The sequence below is a fragment of the Diabrotica undecimpunctata genome, chromosome 1 (assembly GCF_040954645.1).
Source record: "Diabrotica undecimpunctata isolate CICGRU chromosome 1, icDiaUnde3, whole genome shotgun sequence".
NCBI lineage: Eukaryota > Metazoa > Arthropoda > Insecta > Coleoptera > Chrysomelidae > Diabrotica > Diabrotica undecimpunctata.
Genome location: NC_092803.1, coordinates 73,922,692 through 73,947,884, shown reverse-complemented (window position 1 = coordinate 73,947,884; position 25,193 = coordinate 73,922,692). Strand labels below are relative to the sequence as shown.

At 32.6% G+C, this 25,193-nt stretch overlaps 1 protein-coding gene across 1 annotated transcript in view; it reads right to left on the bottom strand.

Annotated features, from left to right (window-relative positions):
• Nucleotides 1–1,081: 1,081 nt before the first annotated feature.
• LOC140450707 (fibroblast growth factor receptor-like 1) overlaps nucleotides 1,082–25,193 on the bottom strand; it is a 35,887-nt gene continuing 11,775 nt past the window's right edge. The window contains exons 2-5 of the mRNA XM_072544379.1: nucleotides 11,863–11,942; nucleotides 6,780–7,058; nucleotides 4,602–4,786; nucleotides 1,082–1,305 (exon numbers count right to left, since the gene is read on the bottom strand). Of these exons, the coding sequence (XP_072400480.1) occupies nucleotides 1,165–1,305; nucleotides 4,602–4,786; nucleotides 6,780–7,058; nucleotides 11,863–11,932 (675 nt within the window). The 5' untranslated portion in view covers nucleotides 11,933–11,942 and the 3' untranslated portion in view covers nucleotides 1,082–1,164. The remainder of the gene's footprint in view (nucleotides 1,306–4,601; nucleotides 4,787–6,779; nucleotides 7,059–11,862; nucleotides 11,943–25,193) is intronic.

Here is a 25,193-nt window from a genome sequence, read left to right as displayed (position 1 = left end):
CAATTGACTTACCTTAGCTTGTGTAATATTTATTTTCTACAAATATTTAATGCGTAGAGCACGAATATCATCCCGTTCAATTAATGAACGTCGATTATCTTTTGTTTTCTTCCATTTAAATCACAAATCTTTCACAATTCTGTAAAGAGAACTCACACTTCCAGTCCACTCTCTTTCAGTAAACCTCTTCCGGTACACCTCTTCCAGTACACCTCTTCAAGCCTTTTCTGCAAAAGCTTCAATGATACACGATAACGTTCAGTCTCATGAAAACGATTAATGGTATTTCTAATGAACTGTTTGTCATACTCCCTCAAGTGTGTCACGGTTGCTTTCCTTTTAGCAAGTGTTATAGCTTGAAATTTTAGTGTATTATTTGACTCTGCGTTTGTTAACACACTCGCTTGTTGAATGATCCTTTTTACTATGTAAAAAGGATCCTCCTGTATGTAAAGATACTCCAGTAGCTTTACTCACACGTTGTTTAATACTGGTTCGATTATGTTAGGGAAATAGTATTTGCATATATTTAAATACATTGTAAACTATTCCTTTGTTAATTACGAACTCGTTTGAAATCCAGTGACTAGAAATTCTCGGAAATAATTCTTATAAGTTCTTTGTACGGCCTTAATGACTTTATAATTACGGTGTTAAGGTTACTGATACTAAATTAGAAATTACCTTTTACCAAACTTTATAGAGTATCAATTATTAAAGACGGTTATAACAAACAAAAAGTTTGGTAGGTATTTATAAAACAATGTGTGTACAATCAAACTCCATTTATTATTTAAGTGAGTAATAATTTTGTAATTAGTGCGATTTCAAATAATTTTATTTGCTTAATATTGCAACGATACTGCATGGGTCTGATCATAGATATTAACTATTTCGTGGAAGGGCTCGCCACTCAATTTGAAATAAGCTGTATTTCACGTTCATGTACAGGCCTAGTAGTAATAATATTAAAATTTTGTTCATATTTTGAACTCATTTGGACCATGACGGTCACTTTACTACAGTTTTTACTATTATGGTTATTGAGGACTAAAAATGATATCCAATAAAACAAACTAAATAATTTTTTCGTTGTGTATTAAGATTTAAATACCGATTCCTCAAAAAGTTTTACTGGATTTCCAATATTTTTACTATTTCTTCTTATGAAGAAACTTTCAAGTAAGCCTTGGAAGCAGTACTACCCATACTGTTGGCTCCAATACAAGCATACCATCCTTCATCGTACCGGTGTACGCTTGCGATTTCATAAACTTCGGGGTCCTTTCTACCATCGTAAGATTTCTAAAAAAAAAAAAAGATAACGTAAGGCTGATTTTATGATTTATTTGCACAAATTTATATATTTCTCGATTTCTGTGTATTTGTGTGTATTACAGAGCTACACTTTCTAGTGCCAAATGATCGACAGATTTTACTGGCTACTAGCTATTACTTGAAACTAGATCATTTATAAAGTTTCCTAAAATGAAAACAAATTATTTCTTATTGAAAAAAAACTTGTATTTATTGGGTACAATTTACCGTTTTAAAAACTAAAATACTAAAATAATTTTTACTTATAATGTAGGCAGTCACATAACAGTCATATAACTCTAAATAATCCGCAAGTCATTGAAAGGCACTTCCAAGTTAATCTATGTAGACGAATTTTAAGTGAATTAGTTGACGAGAATTTATTAAAGAGCTTAATAAACCAATACAATATGAAACTAATGCCAAATAAATGAAAAGGAAATGAAAAGAAACACATTAAGAATATACATTGAGGGGATACGAAACAATCTGAATGAAGGGAACACGTTTTAATATATCGAAAAAACATGTTGAACTATTGAATATAGAATCAAAAAACATAGATACTTACTTAAAGGAGATGGAAACTTAAATACCACTAACAAAGGAAAAAATAGGAAAACTAATGTATTATTTATGGAATAACAAAATCCACGTAGAAAATAAATAACTGCAAAAAACGTTAAAAGTGGGCTAATAATCTTGAGAAGGAAAATGATAGAGCTGATAAATGAAAAACAAGAAGAAATATTTAACAGTAATAGTTATTGTCGTACAGAAACATGAGGAAGTCTTGCGCAGTTTTGAAGTAGAGATTCACTTACGTATTGCATAAGAGATCCATAGCTGGTGAAGAACTGTGTAAAATAATAATTTACTCTTAGCTTAAAAGACTAGCATCTTCTTCTATTAAGCCTTAACTACCTGCACTGTGCCTTCCATTCACTTTTCGATTCTGTAAGCATTGTTTCTCTAATGGCGGCTTTCATATGTGGAAGGTGGCCGTCTTAAGTTTCGTAGAGAATTTTCTCTCTTTGGATACGAGGTGGCGTACCTGGTATCGTCTGTAGGACTAACGTCAAAGTAGTCCTGTAATCATTTGTTACTTTCATAAGGGGTTTTAGCTAAGAGCTTGTGATCATGTATTTGTTTTTTTGATATTTTATTACCCCTATGCAGACAGGAACATATAGAAGAGTCAATTTTACTACCCAAAGGTACACTTTTCTTTTTTGCTACTAGGGCCTCTTGCATTAGGGCCTCCTCTGGATACCTGCAATTCTTTTAGCCGCCTTCTTGACTATTACTATCAGGTGCTTTGTAAATCTTAGGCCTGGATCTAGGTCTATACTTAAGTATTTTGCGCCGTTTGTAGGCTTTAATGTAGTACTACCAAATTGGAAGATCAGGTCGGGTCTATTTCTCGGATTTTTTAGAAAAACCACTTCGGTTTTGCTACTTGCCAGTTCCAAATCATTGCCTATCATCCATGTATTTACTTTTTTGCAGCATTCATTGACCGTGTCTTCGACTATCTGGTACATATTAGTCATTATCAGTATAGCTATATTTTCAGCATATGCTGTTGCTTTGTATCTCTAGCGAGACTCTCTCTATAATTGTCTTTGCCTCCTGGACGAAAAGGACAACTTTCATTGTCATTATATGGTTCTTCATGAGTCTTATTTGTTTTACAGAGAAGCCAGGCTCTCATTTGCCCAGTTTCTATATCAGCATTGAAGTTCTTCTTCTTTAGTGATAAGCGCCATACCCCTTAAGTGTATGACCTACCTGACCTGACGATGGTTTGAGCAATATCTGTCTGTACCTCCTTCAAGAATTGGGAACATGAAGTGTCTTTCTTGTACAGTATGAAACCGTAAGAAGTCTATCGAGCTTAGTAGCTGTCGTAAAAATATAGCACAGCTAACTCCAAATTTTTAAAGATGACTTCTGCCATCTTCCCTAATTCAGTCAATGGCATGAAGGTCCCGTGCTGCAACGTCACGGAGTCATGGGGAGATTCATGTTCTCTAACAATCTCTAGTTGGTACCAGAGGTCTTCCAGTGTCTTCCGTCATGCTTATTTTTTAATTTCGTCGTTTTGCTACGTCGATTTTCTTCTTGTCTTATCACCATAGTCTGCCATAGGACCTCAAAGTCTCCTTCGAGGCAGGAAAACTCTGGAAAGTTTCTGTATATCCGTTAGATTGAGAAGGTCATTGAAGGATCCTTTGGTTTAAGAGGACCGGTTTTAATGTTGCGCTTGTTAATAAGAACAAGAGTGAAGCAGAAAGAATATTCCTTACAGGAAAAGATTACAATTAATTATCCAAATACCTTGATCTTGATTATCGCCAATGTCCTTAAAGAATAAGGCACACTAAAAGAAAGAGCCATGCCCATATTTCTTTTAAATCTTGTCTGATCTTAAAATAACACTATCACAAAAACAAAATTGCGTATCTTCCAAACCAACGTGAAGTTAACTTTTACTGTATAGAACGTAAACATGGAACTATCACAAGAAACCGTGTCTTAGGTTACAATCCTTTATTAACAAATATTCATGCTTTTTATGCAAAGTATTATACCTAAATATCATCACAAATCAAGAACTATGCAGGTTAGCTAAAGAAGAAAAAGGAGATATATTATTAAAACCAACAAATTTATTGCTAGACAGATGCTGAATTAAAAAATTCAAGGACCTAGAAAAAAAGTAGACCACTTCATTTATGGAAAAACAATAAAAAATTAATAAAACAAAATTATTTAAAACAGAACGAAGCAACAAGCCTAGCAAGAAACAGAAGATAATGGAAATAGCTAGTAAACAAGATCGGACAGTAATCGATAAATGGTGTGTGAGATTAATAGTCCAACCATCAAGTAAAATATCGTACGGTACTCGTTATTCTAGTTATGATACAAGAAGTTTAGTCATATCACCATTCATAACATTTGACGCAGCTACAGGCAAAATTTCAAGAATAGTTCTAGATCAAGAACTCTAAGCTCAAAAATCAGAGTATCTTATAGAAATTTTAATATCTAACAATAATATAAGACTAAAAATAAACAAATAATAAAGGGTAACATAAAAAACCAGATAAAAACTTCTTATGTAATTGGTATATTTAATTTAAATTTTACATAAATATACTACTTACATAAAGAGATGTTTTTACACTTCCTTTGAAGCTTTTTTAAATAAGGTTATAAGTACTGTAAATTTTCCCTTTATAACTTTACAGACATATAAATATGATCAATATGTGTACCTGTAGTAGATCAGCATCGCAGTCTTCTGAATCTGTGAAAGAACAGTGAGCATTTGAAGTCTTCATCCACATTATGAAAGGTTTGGTATCTGAATCAAACTCGCATTTGAATTGAACTCTGTCTCCAATTTTGGCGGTCACATCTTCAAGCTTTTTAAGGAGACGTGGTGTATTGTGTGAACGCTCTAAAACATTTTAGTAATACGTAAAGTCAAAAATCATCATCATCATCAACATACGATTTCAGAATTCCGTAAAATCCGCAAAAACATATCCGGGAGCAGATGTTCCATCAGACCATAATCTTTTACTAGGACGTTTCAACTTCCACCCGACAAAAGTCCATAAAAGAAAAGCACAAAAACGTCCGGATATCCAGAAGTTGAAAGATAAAACCACAAGAGAAGAAGTCAACGAGGAGATCAACAACAAAATAAACAGCATAGTAATGTCAGATATTAATCAAGAAAACATAAGTGTGGATGATATGTAAAATAAAATCAAAAATATTTTTAATTTAGTGGTAGATAATAAACTTAAACCAGAAAACAATATAAAGAAACAGCCATGGATGAGACAAGAAATATTAGAGCTAATATACAGCTCTAATATGGGATAGTATACACGACCAGATTAATTGTCGCGGCACCGGTCATCTCTCCCTACCTGTTGAGCCTTTGAGTTCTATTCTGCGCCACTTCATCTGCGAATAACTTGTTGGAATGCCACAATGGCGACTGCATTGAATACTTAAATTGTGCCGTAATTAATCAAATTGCCGGGACACACTTTTAGTGCTAATAATTACCAGTAAATAAATTGTTGTATAATACATAATTACGTGATATTTTTACCCATCAATGTTTTGTGTTTTAAACTACATTGATTTTTTAACTTAAAGTAAAAATAGACACGTGCTTTGTATTTGTCGTAATTAGTAGTTATGTAAATTTGCAAATAATTGCCTGACGGCTGTTTTTTTAAGCTTCATTTAGCAACTAAGGCTAATTTTATAAATGTAAATTCTGTTTTTCATGATTAAGTAAGTAATTACATCCTTACTATATTGAGCATGAAAGTAACTTTTTCATTATTATTCTCCTTTCTATCAACATAAGAGGTCACTTCTTGGCCTTTCTTTTAATTTAATGAGCTTCACTAATCCTTCTAAAAGAGTATTACTCTTGCAGATTTGGACTGATGCTGTTTTGTAATCACATAACGAAACGTTTCCGCTAATATTTGGAATAGTAACATTATAGCTTTGTTTCTTTTGTCCTCTTATCTGACTGAGACCTTCAAGAGTTACAGTGTGTGTATTTTCCATTGTTATATCACTTCTTATTGAGTTTGACAGTCGTTACACCATATATATATATATATATATATATATATATATATATATATATATATATATATATATATATATATATATATATATATGGAGTTTCTTAAACCATACTATATTTAATATAAAATTAGTATTTCTTGGGTTTAGGTTCAATAAGTAATATTAAATTTGGAACTAGATTTTATTATCCAACGTTTCGGCAGGAAACCCTTGCCTTTGTTAAGATGTTAAGATTCTTTGGTAAAACGGAACAATGTCATTAATGTCAGTGTCCCGTTAGCGAATTTATGTGTTTTCCAAATAATATAAAATAAATATCACATAATTAAATTTAGAATAATTAACGTGTAAATCAAATGGCAATTAATTGACCGATTAATTAGAGTAGATAAATGTATTGTTCTAAAGCTATTTTCTTGTAGCATTTTAAATTTAAATTAAAATTGAAACGTCAATAAACGTATTTTAACCTTTAATTGTGGCTTATTCCCATTTAAATAGTAATTAGATAAATGTAGTTAGTAGTTAGTAGAGTTAATTATATACATACATACATATATATATATATATATATATATATATATATATATATATATCAAGGGCACGAAAATTACTAAAAAAGTGTTAAATGTTAAACTTCGAATAGATATTTTTTATAAATTTTCAAGTAGAAAACAAGCATTAAGCTGTCCTCAGTACAACTTTTTTTATTAATTCTTTCTAAATATTTAATATTTTACTAAGAGATATTTAATAAAAGGCTACAAGAAAAAAGTTTAAAAACAATATTCTGTCTTATTTTATATTTTAAAATAATGATCACTTACCAGTTACTTCTACCTTGAATGTTAAATCCTTACAGCCAACTTCATTACAAACTTTGCACGTGTACTCTCCTGAGTCTCCGGAAACCAAATCTTCTAAAACCAAAGACCATTTCTTGGATTTTGTTGGTGTAAGTCGCCGTGGGAGTGGTGATAAACCGTCTTTGTACCAAGTTATGTTAGGTGTGGGAGTTCCACTAGCTTCACAATTAAGCCTCAACGTGGAACCAGCAGATTTTACTATATTCTTCTGAATTCTTTTCTGATGTAGAAATAGAGGACCTTAAAATAAACAATGCTAAAGTTAAATATTAATTTATTAAATAAATATAAATATGGAAAATTACTTTTCCACGAACGAACTGAGGATGAATATTGTATTTTTTAATTAGAACCTGATCAGAACCTAAGTAGGTATACAGTTTTTCCTAAAAGTGAACAGAGATGGTATACTAGTAGTCACCAAAAAGTAATACATACATAATAATATTAGGCGTAAGGAGCATCAGCAAATATGAGAAATGAGAAGTAATCATTACTTACTGCTTAGCAAAAGCTGCTTTGAATATGGTATCAGATTAAAGTGTATGAACTGTGAGACCGAGAAAATTACATTGCGGAAGTACCGACTATTACCAACCATAAAATTGTTTAAGGAATACAATAATCTAAGAACCTAATCCTACGAATTAGTAAGAAAACTAAGAAAAATCAGTGGCAGACATTTACAAAACGAATAGAGTAGAACTTGTTCGGAAATACCATAAACATTATATGTAACAACAGAAGAAAAAAGTTCTTTAAGTTCTTTGAGTTAATTCTACAAAATGTTACGTATGGGCAAGGCATATTATTACTTTGTAGCTTAAGTAGAGTACTCTGTCTGATATTACATTTTCAGATTTTTGGTTAAATTTTTAAATGCACATTGTCGCTTATACTTAGTACCCCAGTCAAGAAAGAAAAAAAGCTGAAAAAATCTTATACAGATATTTGAAGGTTATAAAAGATATATGAGGGATAGCTGATAAAAAATCGGTGAAGACGTACAGCTGATTTTGTTTTGTTTTTCTTTTAAACAATCTTAAACAGTGAAAAACATAGTTTTTTGCTTATAAAAAGTTTCTTATACTTTCTAGAGAAAAATGTCAAATAAAAGTTGTAGATCATAGAAAGTTCTTTATATTGAGAGTTTTGAAATAAATTACATACACAATTGATTGAGATAATTTTAAAAAACCTAAAACCTAAACCCTGTACTAATTTATAAATGACTTTGTTTTTTGCATGACGACATGTACTGCCCAAAAGCAACTGTACGTCATCAAACAGTCATCTAGAGGTATTTTGTAAATCGCAATCGATTCTTTGCGGCTTTATTTATAAGGCTTATTAAAAAACGTTTAACATTTTATTAAATTTGTTATTGAAAAACAGTTTAAAAAAGGAGTGACTTTTTAGCTTCTAAACATTTACAGTAACTTTGATTTTATGTCTCACGGCTGTAAGTAGGCTCAATGAAAAGCTACTGCAAAAGCACACTTTCCAAAAAAAAAATAGAACCTTCCCTGACCAATAACAAGTAACAAGCTGAGATATTGCAGCGGACAGTTCTACCCTCCACTTCTTCCTTGCAGTATTTTACGAATACCATCATTTTAACTGGATATAACTTTTTACTTCTTCACTGCATATACGATCTACCATATGGTTCATAAAATGTAGATCTTCTTTCACATTTTGTTCAAGTTTCAGCTCTTAATGTTAATTAACAATTTAAATAGGGTTTTAAGAAAAAAATATCTGATTTCCTATTGGTCATAGAAGGTCCTGTTTTTTTGAAAGGTGTGTTTTTTCACCAGAGTTTCATTAAACCTACATACAAGTGTATGATACAAGAAATGTCATAGTTATTATAAATGTTTATGAGCTTAAAAGTCAGTTCTTTGTCAAACAGTTTTTTAATAACAAATTTAATAAAATTTTGAGGTTTTTTTAATATACCTTAAAAAAGTAGTCTCAAAGAATCGATTGCGATTTACAAAATACCACTGGAGTGACTGTTTTGGTAAATAAAGTTGTTTAAATAATTACTCCCGGGGATAAACAAATTGAATCACTTATAAATTATTTGGTCGATCCATATAAAATTTAGTACCATTTAATAACTCATTAACTAAGTACCATAATTTTAAATAGTTATAGTATATGTCATTATGCAAAAAACAAAATTATTACATTTATAAATTTCTGCAAAAATAATTACATATATTCTAAAATTATCTCGGTCTATTCTTTATGTATTTGATATTTTCAAAATTACAGAACCTTTTATGATATATAACTTTTAGCCATTTTTCTTTAAAATTTATAAGAAACGTTCGGAATAGAAAAAAATATTTTTCCACTTTTTACGATTGTTTAAAAAAAAAACAAAGCAAAATTAACTGAACGTTTTTACATAATTGTCATCGGCTACCTCTGATATACCTTTTAGAAACTTTAAATATTTATATAAAAAACTTTTCAGCTTTTTTTTCTTGACTGGAGTAGACCAGTAATGTAAAAACCTGAAAAAACACTGATTTCACGTAAAATCTTATTTGAAGGTTCTAAAGGTATCAAGGGCAGCTAGTTTTGCTTTGTTTTTTTTTTTAGCTTAAAAAGTGAAAAAAATATTTTTTGTCCATAAAACGGTTCTTATAAATTTTAGAGTAAATGGTTTAAATCAAAGTTGTAGATCATTAAAAGTTATGTAATTTTGAGAATATTAACATTAATAGTTATTTAACCAACAAGTGTATTAATAAGGGCGATTAACAATTGAGATATATTAACGCTCGAGCGAAGCGAGTGCGTTAATGTTCGAGATTGTTAATCGCCATTTTAATTCACGAGTTCGTTACAAAACTTTTCCGTCGACCGTTCTTTTCAGAAATAAAAATATCTTAGTTTAAATTTTTATTTACTTAACGATAAATAATGACATACAATGACAGACAGTACTTACAGCGGCTACTTCATTTTAAATAATTTTTTAGTGAGAATATAAATAGGTATGTTTATTTGCCTACACCACAGGTAACTGCCAAAATCACAGAGCGTTAAATGTGGTTAAATTAATTTATACAAGCAATGTATGTTGTATTGCCTATAACGTATAATTGCCTCTATTCATTAATAGAAAATCATTCATTAATAGGGGTCATTAATTAATGATTTTGAGGGTGTTAAAATTAATCATAAATGGACGGTCGACGGAAAATACATAAAGAATTGACCGATATAATTGCAGAATTATTGCATTATTTTTGAAGTAATTTATAAACGTTAGTAACTGTTTTTATTAACGTTTTTTATCTTAATTAAAAATTATATTTTTAAATGTTTTTTGCATAACATGTAATACAGCTACTTATTAAAGTGTGCTAATTAGCAACCAGATAGAGCAAATGGTTTATAAGTTATATACAATTTGTATTGTTTATGCCGAAAAATGATTATTTAAATATCAACTATGCTCCGCTGTGTTAGTTCGTTAGTTTATAAAGTGAGTGATTTTACGGAGCTGACCAGAATCAACGTTTTCCAGGGTGTTGGATTGGCAGAAGGGGTCCAATAGAGTGACCAGACTCCGGATCTTTCGCCTTTGGATTTTTTTTTACTGGGAATACCTAAAATCAAAAATATACGCCACTCCGCCTGCGAATCTTGCCGAATTGCGACAAAGAATTATGACAGAATAAGAGGCTTTGAAAATATACTGTATTATTGTATGGAGGTCACAGGAGGACATTTCGAACATTTAATTGGTTAATTTAATGAAATTTTATGTTTTGTTATTACTGTATTCAACCAATAAATTCTTCTTATTCACGTGCCATCTCCTCTAAGAAGGTTAGAAATCATCATGGCAATTCGCACTTTCGACACCGCTGCTCTAAAGAGGTCAGCAGAAGTGCAGTAAAACCAAGCTCTCAAATTATTCAACCAGGAGATGCGTCTTCTTCCGCGACTCCTTTTACCCTGTATTCTTCCTTGCATAATTAATTTCAACAGGTTATAACGCTCGCTCCTCATGACATGTCCCAGATATTGCAGTTTTCTAACTTTAATTGTATTTAAAACCTCTTTATCTTTTCCCATTCTTCTCAACACCTCGACATTCGTGACTCTATCCATCCAACTTATTCTTAATATCCTTCTCTCGAAGGCTTCCAATCTGTCCGAAACATCTTTCTTTAAAGTCCAAGCCTCCAACCCATAAAATAATACGGAGAACACGTAGCATCTCCAATAAACTAGTTAAATCTAAAATTATCTTCAAAATTATTCGGAAAATCAAAAAAAATAGTGTCGTATAGAGAAAAAAAATACCTTTCAAATGATGTCACTAGACCACACTTGCTAAAAAACCTGGAATTGATGCTTAATGTTGAAGAAACTCTTGGTTTCCGAGTTTCTGAGGGTATCAAATTTTCGTTGAAACACGCTGTATATATATATATATATATATATATATATATATATATATATATATAGGAAATTATAATTTATACATAATATAACAAAAAACGTCATGCGCAATAAAGGTTACATAATTAGGAATGTTAAATATGCGGACTAAACCCTAATTTTAGCCTGCTCTAGAGAGAAACTAATACAAATAATGAACAAACTGGACAGGATAAGCAAAGAATACGGTTCTACATATATGCTGAATAATAAAACGACCCAAATTATTTCAATAGGCCGCAATTCGTTCAACATAGAAAATATTAACAACTCATTCACATATTTAGAATATCACATAATGTAAATCCATCTTCTCGCAGAGCCACCCTATACTTATCAAGAATTGCTGGTACTATAAAGAGAAAGAGATAAATACATAGTTTGACAAATTGTATAATAAAAACGTTCTACGGTATGGTGTTTTCTTGGATATCTAACATATCTAAGATATCTAACATATCTTGGAAAACTTCGAATTCCTCGATCTTGGAAGAATTCTCCCGATCAGCGCCCTATTTCAAATAAGAACCAATAAAATTAAAATAAAACTTAATAAAGAATATATACTTACCTTGTGAGTACTCTGAAATTACTAATTCAACTAGTAAAACACATAGAAGCAGACTTGCGTAGACCCTCATGGTTAATGCTCTGAAAATATGTTAAGAAAAATATAGTTTCAAAACCAGTGCAGAGATTAAAGTTCTAGCACTCGAAAGAGTAGAACGTATGCCAAGTACAATTAAAATCCAGTTTGCCTTAAACCGCCTACACACGCCCTGACTAAACCATCCAACTCTCGTGACCGACAACGTTAGTCCCGACGGTTGGTGTGTGTAGGGTTGTTGACCAGCAAAAATGGTTGTACTCGACTGTCGCGCTGACCGAGTTGGTTGTCTTCGACATCCCTACAGCCGACTTCCCATTACCCAATCTGTCGAGTCAGCACCTGACAACTATTTTTGTCGGTCAACAAGCCTACACACACCAACCGTCGGGACTAACGTTGTCGGTCCCGACAGTTAAGTGGTCTTGTCGGGACGTGTGTAGGAGGTTTTATCGATAATAATTAGTGTATTTAATTTAGATTTAATAGGGTAATTTAAAAAGTGATTTTTGGAGTTTTGTACGTATTATTTTCATTATAATATTAAATTAATATAAATTATTTTTAATTTATACAAAGCGCATATTAGAGACTGGTCTCACCATCTTAACCATACAGCATAAACGGTTAAAAAAGAGATATAACACGAGGTTATTGTCTGTGTCTAATTAGCATTATAAATATACACAATACTCCTACAATTTCTAACTTGTACCATGACATATTTTTACCATGACCCTTTTGAGTGCTAAAAACAACATTCTAGCAACTACATCCCTCTCATACGTAACCGCTGCAAAATCTGCACCGAAACCCTATTGTTAATGTCAACTATCCATATCGGACACGTCATTATAAGTATTCGAAAACTTGTCGCCTCAACAAAAGAAAGGGCAGCATATTAAGTCCTATTTTGTACATTATATACTCATTTGACTTGGATACTATATTCCATAGGAATATAAAAACATTACAATATGCTGATGATATATGTATATATACGGCAGAACAAAATATAGAAAAATGTCATCAAAATTTAGAGGTAGCTTCAGATTCATTAGAAAAGTGGGTAAAGAATAACGGATTTTCCATTTCAGAAAATAAGTCAGCAGCTGTTACATTTACTAGGAAGAGGTTTCATCATCCGTCTTCAATAACACTAAAAAATTACACACTCCCGTACCTAGCTTCAATTAAGTATCTAGGTATTACTCTAGATACAAAACTTAACTGGAAATCTCATATTCATTATATAACATCTAAAATTGAAAATGCTATAAACATCATAAAAGTTTTCAGCCATAGTAAGTGGGGGGCAGACCCTAATATTTGTCTTCTATTTTATAAATCTTTTATTCAGTCAATAATCGATTATGGGTGCGTATTATATGGATCGGCCTCTGAATGTCATCTTAAAAAGATTGATCAAATCCAAAATAAATGTCTACGAATCTGTAATGGGTATCTGAAATCTACACCCATAGTTGTTATGGAGGCGGAAAGTTGCATACCTCCACTTCAGTTAAGGAGACAATTCTTAAGTAATAAAAACTTATTTAAGATATACGCAAAAAATGACAATCTTACACACACAATTCATCAGTTAACTATCGAGGTTTTAACAAATCGATATTGGAAATATAAAAAAACTCCTCTATTGATCGAAAGTTATTATAACTACCCAGAAATTAAGGACAATATATTACCTATTAACAACTTAACGTCTTTTAAACACTACGATATTCGCCCTGTATTCCATTTAATCGATGACTACCCTAGACTCCCAGAAAAATTACTAAATAAATATTTTCTTAATAAAATTCATCATAAATGGGAAAATCATGATTACATCTTTACTGACGGTTCTGTAATTAATGGAAATACCGGTTTGGCTCTTTATCATGTTAATAAAAAAATAAAGCGACTGTATAAACTGCCTAAGGGATCGTCAATATTCACTGCAGAGATAGTCGGAATTAAAAATGCACTAATCTATGCTCAATCCCTAGCCGGCACTAATATAGTAATATTCTCTGACTGCAGAAGTGCATTAGAAAAGATAAAAAATATTAACATAACTGACCAGTATGACGATTTAATTAAAGATGTATATGAAGTTCTTACAAAATTGAATAAAAATGAAAAGATAATTACATTATCTTGGGTGAAAAGTCATTGTGGGATAGAATATAATGAGATAGCAGATAGATTAGCAAAAAGGGCTACTACAGAAGGGGAGATGATTAACATGAAGTTACCTTTGAACGATCATGTAAGCCAAATGAAAATAACCATGAAAACTAAATGGCAAGAAAAATACGAAAAATCCAACTCTGGGAAAAAGTTTAAATTGTTGCTTCCAAAACTAAACATAAAACCATGGTTTTTTAATGTACAAAATAGAAATTTTATAAAAACAATTTCACGAATCAGAAGTAACCATGCAATGTATCCGGAATATAAACACCGTTTAGGTATCCATAACGAAGATTATTGCGAATGCGGAAAACATGGTAGTTTAGAACATATTATATTAGAATGCCCTTCTATTCAACAAGAGATCTCTACACTACTTAGTAATCTATATAAATTAAAAATAGACACACCTTTTAACTTATCGAGCTTACTTGCAACTGAAGATATACGAGTATATGAGGTTATTTATGTACATACAGTTAAATGTAAATTTAAATTATAAGCACACTAACATAAATCCCACTCTTTTGTATCGGCAAATTAGCGGCAAAAAAAAAAACAAATAATAAATCAAAAACCAAACAATATAGTTAAAAAAAAATAGTTACATTATAAGGATAATCAATAATATAATATTGAGTATTATGTATAATAATATGTGTTGTTCATTAAATATAAGATAATATTAGATACGCATTAAGTGAAAATTAATACTTAACTGAAGCATTTTCCTTATAACTTTCACACATTTGTTCTGGCTAATTGGCTTAGTTCCAGTGCCATAAAACAAAACACACACACACACACACACACACACACACACACACACAACAAAAGAATCATTAATTTCGAACATATTTCCTTACATTCCCCATGAACTTTTGTCTTTAAATAGCCTCCCCTGTGTTTTTCCCTAAAGCAGGCATTCCAGATTATGATTACTCCCATATCCTCAGCTTCCGCCGTCAAGTGTATGTTTTTCTCTCTCTCTGATAATTTCGAGCTTCATACTATCTTGTTAATTCCTTTTAAAGGCAATGATAATAGATTTTTTCTGTCTACTGACAAGATGGAATGTTTCGTGTGCAAACAGTCGGGACAAGCTGCTTCTAATTGCCCCAGTACTTCAATTGGAAACTTGTCATCTCAAAGTCCTCCTCTTCCCCACGACACAACTGCCACAGCAACAGAATACACAACTTTCCTCTTATACTAAAACTGTGTCCCTCTCAAACCAATTTACCTTATCTCTCTCTCCTCCTCATAAAATTGCAAAAATGAAACAATATCTAAAGAGTGAGATAAACTATATTTAACATTTTTACTTTCAGAGCCACGCTCTTTTGTATCGTCTATAAGCGATCAAAACCTTTAATCTGGGAAAATCCCCACAACAGAACAAATCATGCTTCCTCCAAAACAAACAGTTCCTAGTTAATTTAGATCCTCCAGTACAAAAAGAAACAAAAACATAATTCTTTTGACGATCCCAGTCTATGCACTGACTCTAAGCAAGCAATTCAAGTCTAAAAATAAAACCCAGAAACGTTTGCAGTTTCTCCCGATATTATAATTGCCTTTTTCGATTACGGTAGCTGTAACCCTCTCTCATAAGCATTAAAATCCATAACAGATATTAAATCACTTATTCTAACTTTGCTATCAATAAACCCAACTTTTAAAGAAAGATCTACAAAAATCAGAATCATACGCTTAATTAAAAAAATTTAAATTAAAATACATCTTACAACAGATGATTCTGAAAATCTTGACAGTCTTGATAATCCCCACGATATTGGTGACAATACCGGACAAGAATACTTGTCCGATAATTCACATCTCCAAAAAAAAAACTCTTCACATTAATCTCAGCCTTCCCAGTGATACAATGGAAATGTGATGGATTTAATCCTCGTCGTCCATGCCTTGAACAGCTTATTTCTTTTCTTAGTTAGAGTTTTTTCCTGACTTTCTATGTCTACAAGAAACAAATTTTACTGATAAATATTCCGGACAACTTAAAAATTTTACATTCGAACTACCCAACTTCGTACCAGTGACGGAGTATAAATTTTTATTTCCACTGATATTTTCCATAAAAAATTTCTACTAAACACAAACGTGGAAGCTATAGCCGTTACAGATTTGTGCCTTAGAAAATTACAATTTGTCGCATATACATTCCTCCAAACTGCTGTTTGGAACAAGTTTCTATTTGGAAGATTTTTTTCAGTTTTCTACACCTTTTATTTTAGCAGGTGACTTTAGTGCTATGCAAATAATACTAGATTGGGCTTCAAAAACACATTTGAAAGAGGAAAAACAATCGAAAATTTCCTAAATAATATAAATATTATTCTAAACTTACTAAATTCAGGAAGTACTACATACCTTCACATCCAAACAGGAAGTTTCTCATAGATTTATCTTTCTGTACTCCTGAAATACTTCCATTACTTTCGTGGTACACATTAAACAGATTCTATGATAGTAATCATTTCCCAATTCACAGATCCGACAAGTCAGAAATACCTTCAAGAATTATAACAAAATGGAAAATTGCCTAAGCAAACTGTGAACTTTTCAGAACCACTGTTAAGGGAAATACCAATGAACTACACTTCAACAATGACATAGATACAAATATAAGATTATTAAATAACGGTTTAACAGAATCTGCCGAGGAATGTATTGGTAAATTCGCGAATATTTTAAAAAATTTAGGGCCAATTCCAGGCGCATTTTAAAAGAAAGTAAGAAAGCCTCATGAAATCAGTACGTTAGGTCAATCACAAAGTACACTTCATCCGCGCAAAGTGGTCAAAGATAAAACGTATGAAAGGTCATAATATACCCAGACAAATTGAAGCCAACTCTCTGCAGGATCAAATGATTACCGATGATTAACATATTACTGGATACCAGTTTTCATATAAATCAAATATTCCAAATCTTTCCAATAACTCAGATACCAAAGTATTCGGCACCAAAATGTTTTCTAACTCCAGTTCTACTAATCTTCCTTTGAATCTCCTAGAATTAAACGAAGCCATCTGCTCACTAAAAAACTCAGCTACCAGTTTAGACGATATCCCATAAATATTTTCAAAAAATCTTCATTCAGATACATATCTCAAACTACTTAAGCTATATAATAAGATCTGGTCTCAAAAACGGTTCACAACGTTATGGTGCAACTACAATTCCTATCAGAAAAAATGAGTCATCTCCAAATCTTCTAAAATCATATAGACTAATTTCTCTTACTTGTTCACAATGTTAAATGTTAGAAAAAATGGTTAATAAACGATTGCTATTATATCCTGAAAGAAATAATATTCTTGTCTCATTCTAGACAATCTTCAGATTAAATAGAAATACAATGAATAACTTGGTCAGACTACATGCTGACATTGTTAACGAATTCTCGAATAGAATCGAAGTCATAGCAGCAACTTTAGATATTCAAAGTATCTTTGACACTGTACAAAGACCTTTCAATTCTCAGAAAATGAACAGAATATAATTTTACTTGTAAAATTTATTTATTTTTGAAAAATTTACTAACACATCGTTTTTTTTAGAGTAGTAAAAAATGGAAAAATATCAAAACCACACGCTTTGGATAACCTTTTACACCATGGCTCTGTTTTAAGCACTACATTATTTTTACTTAGCATGAATAACTTTGACTAATATACGTATAGAACCACCGGTCAGGTACCCGATATATGCTGATTATATTATCTTATACTGCAATGGCAGAGTAACGGCTACCAACAGCGTTTTGCCACAAAATACACTAAATATAATAGACATCTGGTCTAAACGTGCTGAATTTGTGATTTTAGCTTCTAAATTTAAATGAGTTTACTTTACCAAAAAGCATAGATCTAATTTACCTTATATAACTTTAAACGGACTTTACAAACTCTTTGACACTTCTGGGTGTCATCTTTGACAAAAAGCTTACCTGGGGAGAACATATTCAGGAGCTTAAAGAAATCTGCGTCAAAAGCATAAATTTACTTAAATCTCTTGCTGGTTACTTTTGGAGAGCCAATGAGGAATCTCTTCTTAAAAAAATTATACAGCACTGCCATAGTCTGTATTGTCATAGTACAGACTATGGCAGTACCTACTTTTTATATGACATCCAGTAGCTACTCACTAAAGTCTCTTAACACAATTCAAAATACATTCCTACGACTATATCTTGGCGCTTTCAAATCATCAAGCCCCGCTGAAAGTGTTTGTGTTGAATCTTCAGAGACACCACTCCATCTAAGAAGGCAACAACTTCAACTTTCATACTTATCAGAAAAGCCAAGTAACCCGGTAATAAATCTAATCAATACCTTAGAGCTTATCCCAGCAAATTTATCCAATCACGTTACCAAAAATATTATCTTATCAACTTTATCAACCTTTCAAATACTTCTACTATTTGTACGTCTAAGACAGTTCCGTTGATGCACAATATTCCAATAATCAGTACTGATCTATGCAGATTCAATAAAACAAAAGCCACAAACACCCACAATAAGCTCTGTGCTACTACCTAGAAGCTGTAGTGTTTTCACCGCAGAATTATATGGAATACTTCACACATTAAAGAATTCATTCCACCCGTCTTCAAATGAAAGTGAGACAATCGCCGTATGTACTGATTCTCTTTCCTCAATTCATTCCGTAAGATGCATCTTCTTAAAAAATTCACTAGTCCAAGAAATACAAAACATCTGTAACCAACTGTATTCTACTAACATAACAGTCACAATGATCTGGACTCCATTTTATGTTGGTATGTTTTGAAATGAAAAAGCAGACCAGGCCGCTAAAGCAATATTATGTTCTTCTGACTCAACCTTTAAAGAGGTCAAACTCATACGGATCTTAAGATATTGATTAAACAAAAAATTATCAGCTCATGAGGGAATAAAACAAAAACTAAGCTGCACGAAGTTTAATTTAACTTATCTTGCCTCAATTCATCTATAAACAGAAAAAAAATCAGTTATTCCTAACTACGAATAGGGTATACCTGGATACCTTAAGGGGTCAGAAAATCCTACAGTATGCCACTACTGCAATACTCTCTTTTCCGTCAAACACGTGATAATGGACTATCGAATACGATTAATCTAGAAGTGACTACAACTTAAAAGTAACTAAGACATTCTTAGTGTTCCAAACCGTTTTGAGGATGTTCTAAAATTTCTAAAAGAAACATGTTTATTTCAGCTAATCTAACTAGTGCATTGGGTTATGTTTTATTGTTCACCTTCACCACTAATAATTGTGCATACCAAATGTTTGCATGTATAATATATAGGGGAAATATGCCTATGATGGCATGTTGCCTTTGAAGGCATACCACGTGTAATTAGTAAATCGTTTCCTGTCGAACGATATCGGCTGCATAGGCATGCGCATAGACAGTGTTTATTTGCAACAGTAAAGATACAAACACTTATTATTTCCACAGATAAGTCTGTAACGAAAAGTGTAATTTGTTGAGTGTTGAACTATTATAACGCACGTTAACACCAGCAGCGGCTCGTGGCCTAAAAAAGTAGTGAAGATGAGGAAAGCTTGCCTGAGCCAAAAGGAGTTTTGGTACCTACTTCGCGCCCAAATCTCATAAAAAATTCGTTAAAAAAAATGTTTAGAGTTTATGGCCCTAATAACTTGAAAACAGTTTTTCTTGTTCAGTTCTGCTTGCCTGGGGTATTTTAGTTCTGAACCTCGACATTTCATTGAGGGTTTTTTGGCGATTAAAACACCACGCCTGGGGTTGGTGAGTTTCGATTCAGCCGTCCACTCTAAGTCAGATGCTGATTGCACCCGACCACTCTGGATCAGACGCAGATCTTTAAAATACTGGTTGGTCGACAATGTAAAAGAACATCCCTTTTATCTTTATTTTTCCAATGCCTAAATGGAGTCTCTAATATATTACACACCAAGTCATTAATTTAGCCACCATTTAATATAGTCTTCTGCAGGTCATCATGCAGGGTAGAGTCGATGGCAAAAAGGGAATAGGTAGAAAGAGGAAATCATGGCTGCGAAATATTTGAGACTGGACAAACATGACTGTAGACGATTTATTCCACGTTGCAAAAGACAGAGAAATTTTTAGAAATGTGGTCGCCAACCTCCGTTAATGGAGACGGCATAGGAAGAAGAAGAAGAAGTCATTAATTGGATTCATGTCTCTCTAAAATTATTTTTGTCCAAACGAAATCCACGAGAACACTTTATATCCGAAATCCGAAACAAACCACATAGAAATGTATTAATAAAGTGCACTAAACAAATAAAATATATATTGTGACTAAACTAATAAATACTATACTATACACTATACTATATAAAAATATCTATATAATGGACTAAATTTCAAAATATTGTCGCTTAGAGAAATTTCCCAAAAATAGAAATACCAAATACACATCCAACAGTGGGTGAAGACGAATAATATATTTTTAAACGGAACTGCACGTACCAGTTTTCTCAGCTATCACTAAGGATAGGCTGACGTCACGTTGCCATGGCAACCGTGAACGCTGATGCAGATGGATTTTGCATTTCAAAAATTATATTCACCTCTTCCTGAATCCTATTATACACGGCTACTGACACAGGTCAGGACTTGACCGTCAAGTATGTACCGCTAATAAAGCTAGTTGTCTTTTTTAATTTTTAGATTAATTAAAAGAGAATAAATAATTGATTTCAGAATTTAGATATAATAATGTTGTTTTCATTTTTTATTTATTTGTCTCAATTTAATTATATTTTTTTGGTGAACCTCACCTTCACCTACTTCACCTGGCCGGCCGCCGCTGGTTAACACAAACAGTTTTTTGCCGCTTCTCCTCTGAAGTTAAAATATCCAAAGTAAGTATGCAATTTTGATTAGTATTAAGCTTCAGTAGGCAATGCATTATAACTTCTGCCATTGTAGGAAAGGAGATTTGGGTGGCCGAAGAATTACACTACCTCCTCATCTTGAGCAAGAGTTAGCTACTCATGTGATTGATATGGAAACAAGATTTTTTTGATCTCACAACGCTAAATTTGAGACGACTAGTTTTCGAACTTTCTGAGAGAAATAACATCAAACACAAATTCAACAAAACGACTCGTCTTGTTAGATGGAAGTGGGTGAGAGGTTTTTTCAAAAGAAATAGTACAATTTCAATCAGAACACCAGAAAATACATCTCTCGCGCGAGCACAAGTATTTAATAAGAACAATATTAAAGCATATTTTATCTCTTTATCAAAAGTTTTAGATACATAAAATTTTCAATCCGAAAATGTATTCAACATTGATGAATTAGGTCTTAGTACTGTTCAAACAAGGCCTCAAAAAGTGTTTGCAACCAAGGGATGGAAACAAGTAGAAGCACTGAGCAGTGGGGAACGAGGTCAGCATTTAAAAGTTGTATGTTCAATGAATGCAATTGGTACTTTTGTACCACCTGCATTTATTTTTCCCAGAAAAAGGTTCAAAAATGAATTAATGGACGCTGCCCCACCGGAAAGTGTTGCTTTTTGCCAGGAGAAAGGGTAGATGTCTTCAGACATTTTTGTTCAATGGCTTAAACATTTTATTCACTATACCAAATCTTCGAATGAGAACAAAATATTATTATTTATAGATGGCCACAGTAGTCATAATGAACTGGAAGTCTTACAAGTTGCAAAAGAGAATGGTATTGTACTTTTCTGCTTTCCACCACACTGTTCCCACCGGGTGCAGCCACTCGACGTGGGCTTTTTAGTCCTCTACAAACCTATTATACCAAGAGATTCAAAATTGGTTAAAACAAAATCCTGGAAGACTCGTTACACACTTTCAAGTTGCTAGGTTGTTTAAAATAGCTTACCTTAAAAGTCCTACTCCTGCTAATTCCATAAACGCCTGTGCCAAAACAGGGATTCAACCTTTTAATCCTGATATTTTTGAGGAATAGATGTTCGCTCCATCATTGGTTACAGATAAAATTATAGAGAGCAATCAAGATCGAACTCAAAACATCCATCTAAACAATCCAGATTATAATCTAGAAGAAAACCTAGAAAGTGGACAAAATCACCTACCTGAAGACTGCCAATGTGTCCTTCCAGAAAATACTCAAGAGGATACTCTTCACATAACAATCCAAGATTTATCACCCATTCCAAGTATTTCGCAGTCAAACACAAAAAAAAACAAAAGAAGCGTGGAAAAACAGGGGTAATAAATTCAACCTCTGAAATTTAAGAATTGAAAGATAAGGTCATTGACAAAGAAAATGTAGAACGAAGAAAACTGGCAAACAAAGTTAAACGACAAATAAAACAGAAGATAGAACCTAAAGGAAAAGCTACGTACAACAGTGGATTAGAACGGAAATCTGAGGATGACACTTTTCCTGAAAAACGAACATTGTACCGAATGGTAAAAGAAGGGATAGAGAGAAATGATGAGATGGAACAGAAATCTGCGAGCGATAACGAAAATTTTGAAGATGATGATTCCGACGTCGCTTGCTTGTATTGTAATGGCCTGTATTCCCTCTCAAAGTCAAAAGAATGCTGGATTAAATGTCAGGAGTGCCAATCCCGGTGTCACTCTGCGCTGGAATTTATGTTCTCAATTGTTTTAATGTGTGATACTTTGTTATTTATTGTATTATTGTCCTCTTTGAATAAAATGCGAAAATTCCACTAAAACCTATTTTTTTCTATTATACTGTGCAGCCATGCCGTCATAGGCAAGGAATGTGCCTATGATGGCACACTTGACATTTCTGATATTTCAATTTTTTAATATAAAAATCAACATTCCCTTTGACCTTTATATGTCCAGCTGAATTGGAACATTCAACTGAACTAGAAAAAAAATTGTAACAAATATGATCATGTATTTTAATAAAAAAAAAACGAGAGGTGAAGTTAGATATGCCATCATAGGCATAGTTCCCCTATACTGTACCCGTGTCAGTGACTTATAAGCTGTCGAGACACGTTAATTAGAAATAAAAAAACAGTGCCGCTTCTCCTCTGAAGTTAAAATATCCAAAGTAAGTATGCAATTTTGATTAGTATTAAGCTTCAGTAGGCAATGCATTATAACTTCTGCCATTGTAGGAAAGGAGATTTGGGTGGCCGAAGAATTACACTACCTCCTCATCTTGAGCAAGAGTTAGCTACTCATGTGATTGATATGGAAACAAGATTTTTTTGATCTCACAACGCTAAATTTGAGACGACTAGTTTTCGAACTTTCTGAGAGAAATAACATCAAACACAAATTCAACAAAACGACTCGTCTTGTTAGATGGAAGTGGGTGAGAGGTTTTTTCAAAAGAAATAGTACAATTTCAATCAGAACACCAGAAAATACATCTCTCGCGCGAGCACAAGTATTTAATAAGAACAATATTAAAGCATATTTTATCTCTTTATCAAAAGTTTTAGATACATAAAATTTTCAATCCGAAAATGTATTCAACATTGATGAATTAGGTCTTAGTACTGTTCAAACAAGGCCTCAAAAAGTGTTTGCAACCAAGGGATGGAAACAAGTAGAAGCACTGAGCAGTGGGGAACGAGGTCAGCATTTAAAAGTTGTATGTTCAATGAATGCAATTGGTACTTTTGTACCACCTGCATTTATTTTTCCCAGAAAAAGGTTCAAAAATGAATTAATGGACGCTGCCCCACCGGAAAGTGTTGCTTTTTGCCAGGAGAAAGGGTAGATGTCTTCAGACATTTTTGTTCAATGGCTTAAACATTTTATTCACTATACCAAATCTTCGAATGAGAACAAAATATTATTATTTATAGATGGCCACAGTAGTCATAATGAACTGGAAGTCTTACAAGTTGCAAAAGAGAATGGTATTGTACTTTTCTGCTTTCCACCACACTGTTCCCACCGGGTGCAGCCACTCGACGTGGGCTTTTTAGTCCTCTACAAACCTATTATACCAAGAGATTCAAAATTGGTTAAAACAAAATCCTGGAAGACTCGTTACACACTTTCAAGTTGCTAGGTTGTTTAAAATAGCTTACCTTAAAAGTCCTACTCCTGCTAATTCCATAAACGCCTGTGCCAAAACAGGGATTCAACCTTTTAATCCTGATATTTTTGAGGAATAGATGTTCGCTCCATCATTGGTTACAGATAAAATTATAGAGAGCAATCAAGATCGAACTCAAAACATCCATCTAAACAATCCAGATTATAATCTAGAAGAAAACCTAGAAAGTGGACAAAATCACCTACCTGAAGACTGCCAATGTGTCCTTCCAGAAAATACTCAAGAGGATACTCTTCACATAACAATCCAAGATTTATCACCCATTCCAAGTATTTCGCAGTCAAACACAAAAAAAAACAAAAGAAGCGTGGAAAAACAGGGGTAATAAATTCAACCTCTGAAATTTAAGAATTGAAAGATAAGGTCATTGACAAAGAAAATGTAGAACGAAGAAAACTGGCAAACAAAGTTAAACGACAAATAAAACAGAAGATAGAACCTAAAGGAAAAGCTACGTACAACAGTGGATTAGAACGGAAATCTGAGGATGACACTTTTCCTGAAAAACGAACATTGTACCGAATGGTAAAAGAAGGGATAGAGAGAAATGATGAGATGGAACAGAAATCTGCGAGCGATAACGAAAATTTTGAAGATGATGATTCCGACGTCGCTTGCTTGTATTGTAATGGCCTGTATTCCCTCTCAAAGTCAAAAGAATGCTGGATTAAATGTCAGGAGTGCCAATCCCGGTGTCACTCTGCGCTGGAATTTATGTTCTCAATTGTTTTAATGTGTGATACTTTGTTATTTATTGTATTATTGTCCTCTTTGAATAAAATGCGAAAATTCCACTAAAACCTATTTTTTTCTATTATACTGTGCAGCCATGCCGTCATAGGCAAGGAATGTGCCTATGATGGCACACTTGACATTTCTGATATTTCAATTTTTTAATATAAAAATCAACATTCCCTTTGACCTTTATATGTCCAGCTGAATTGGAACATTCAACTGAACTAGAAAAAAAATTGTAACAAATATGATCATGTATTTT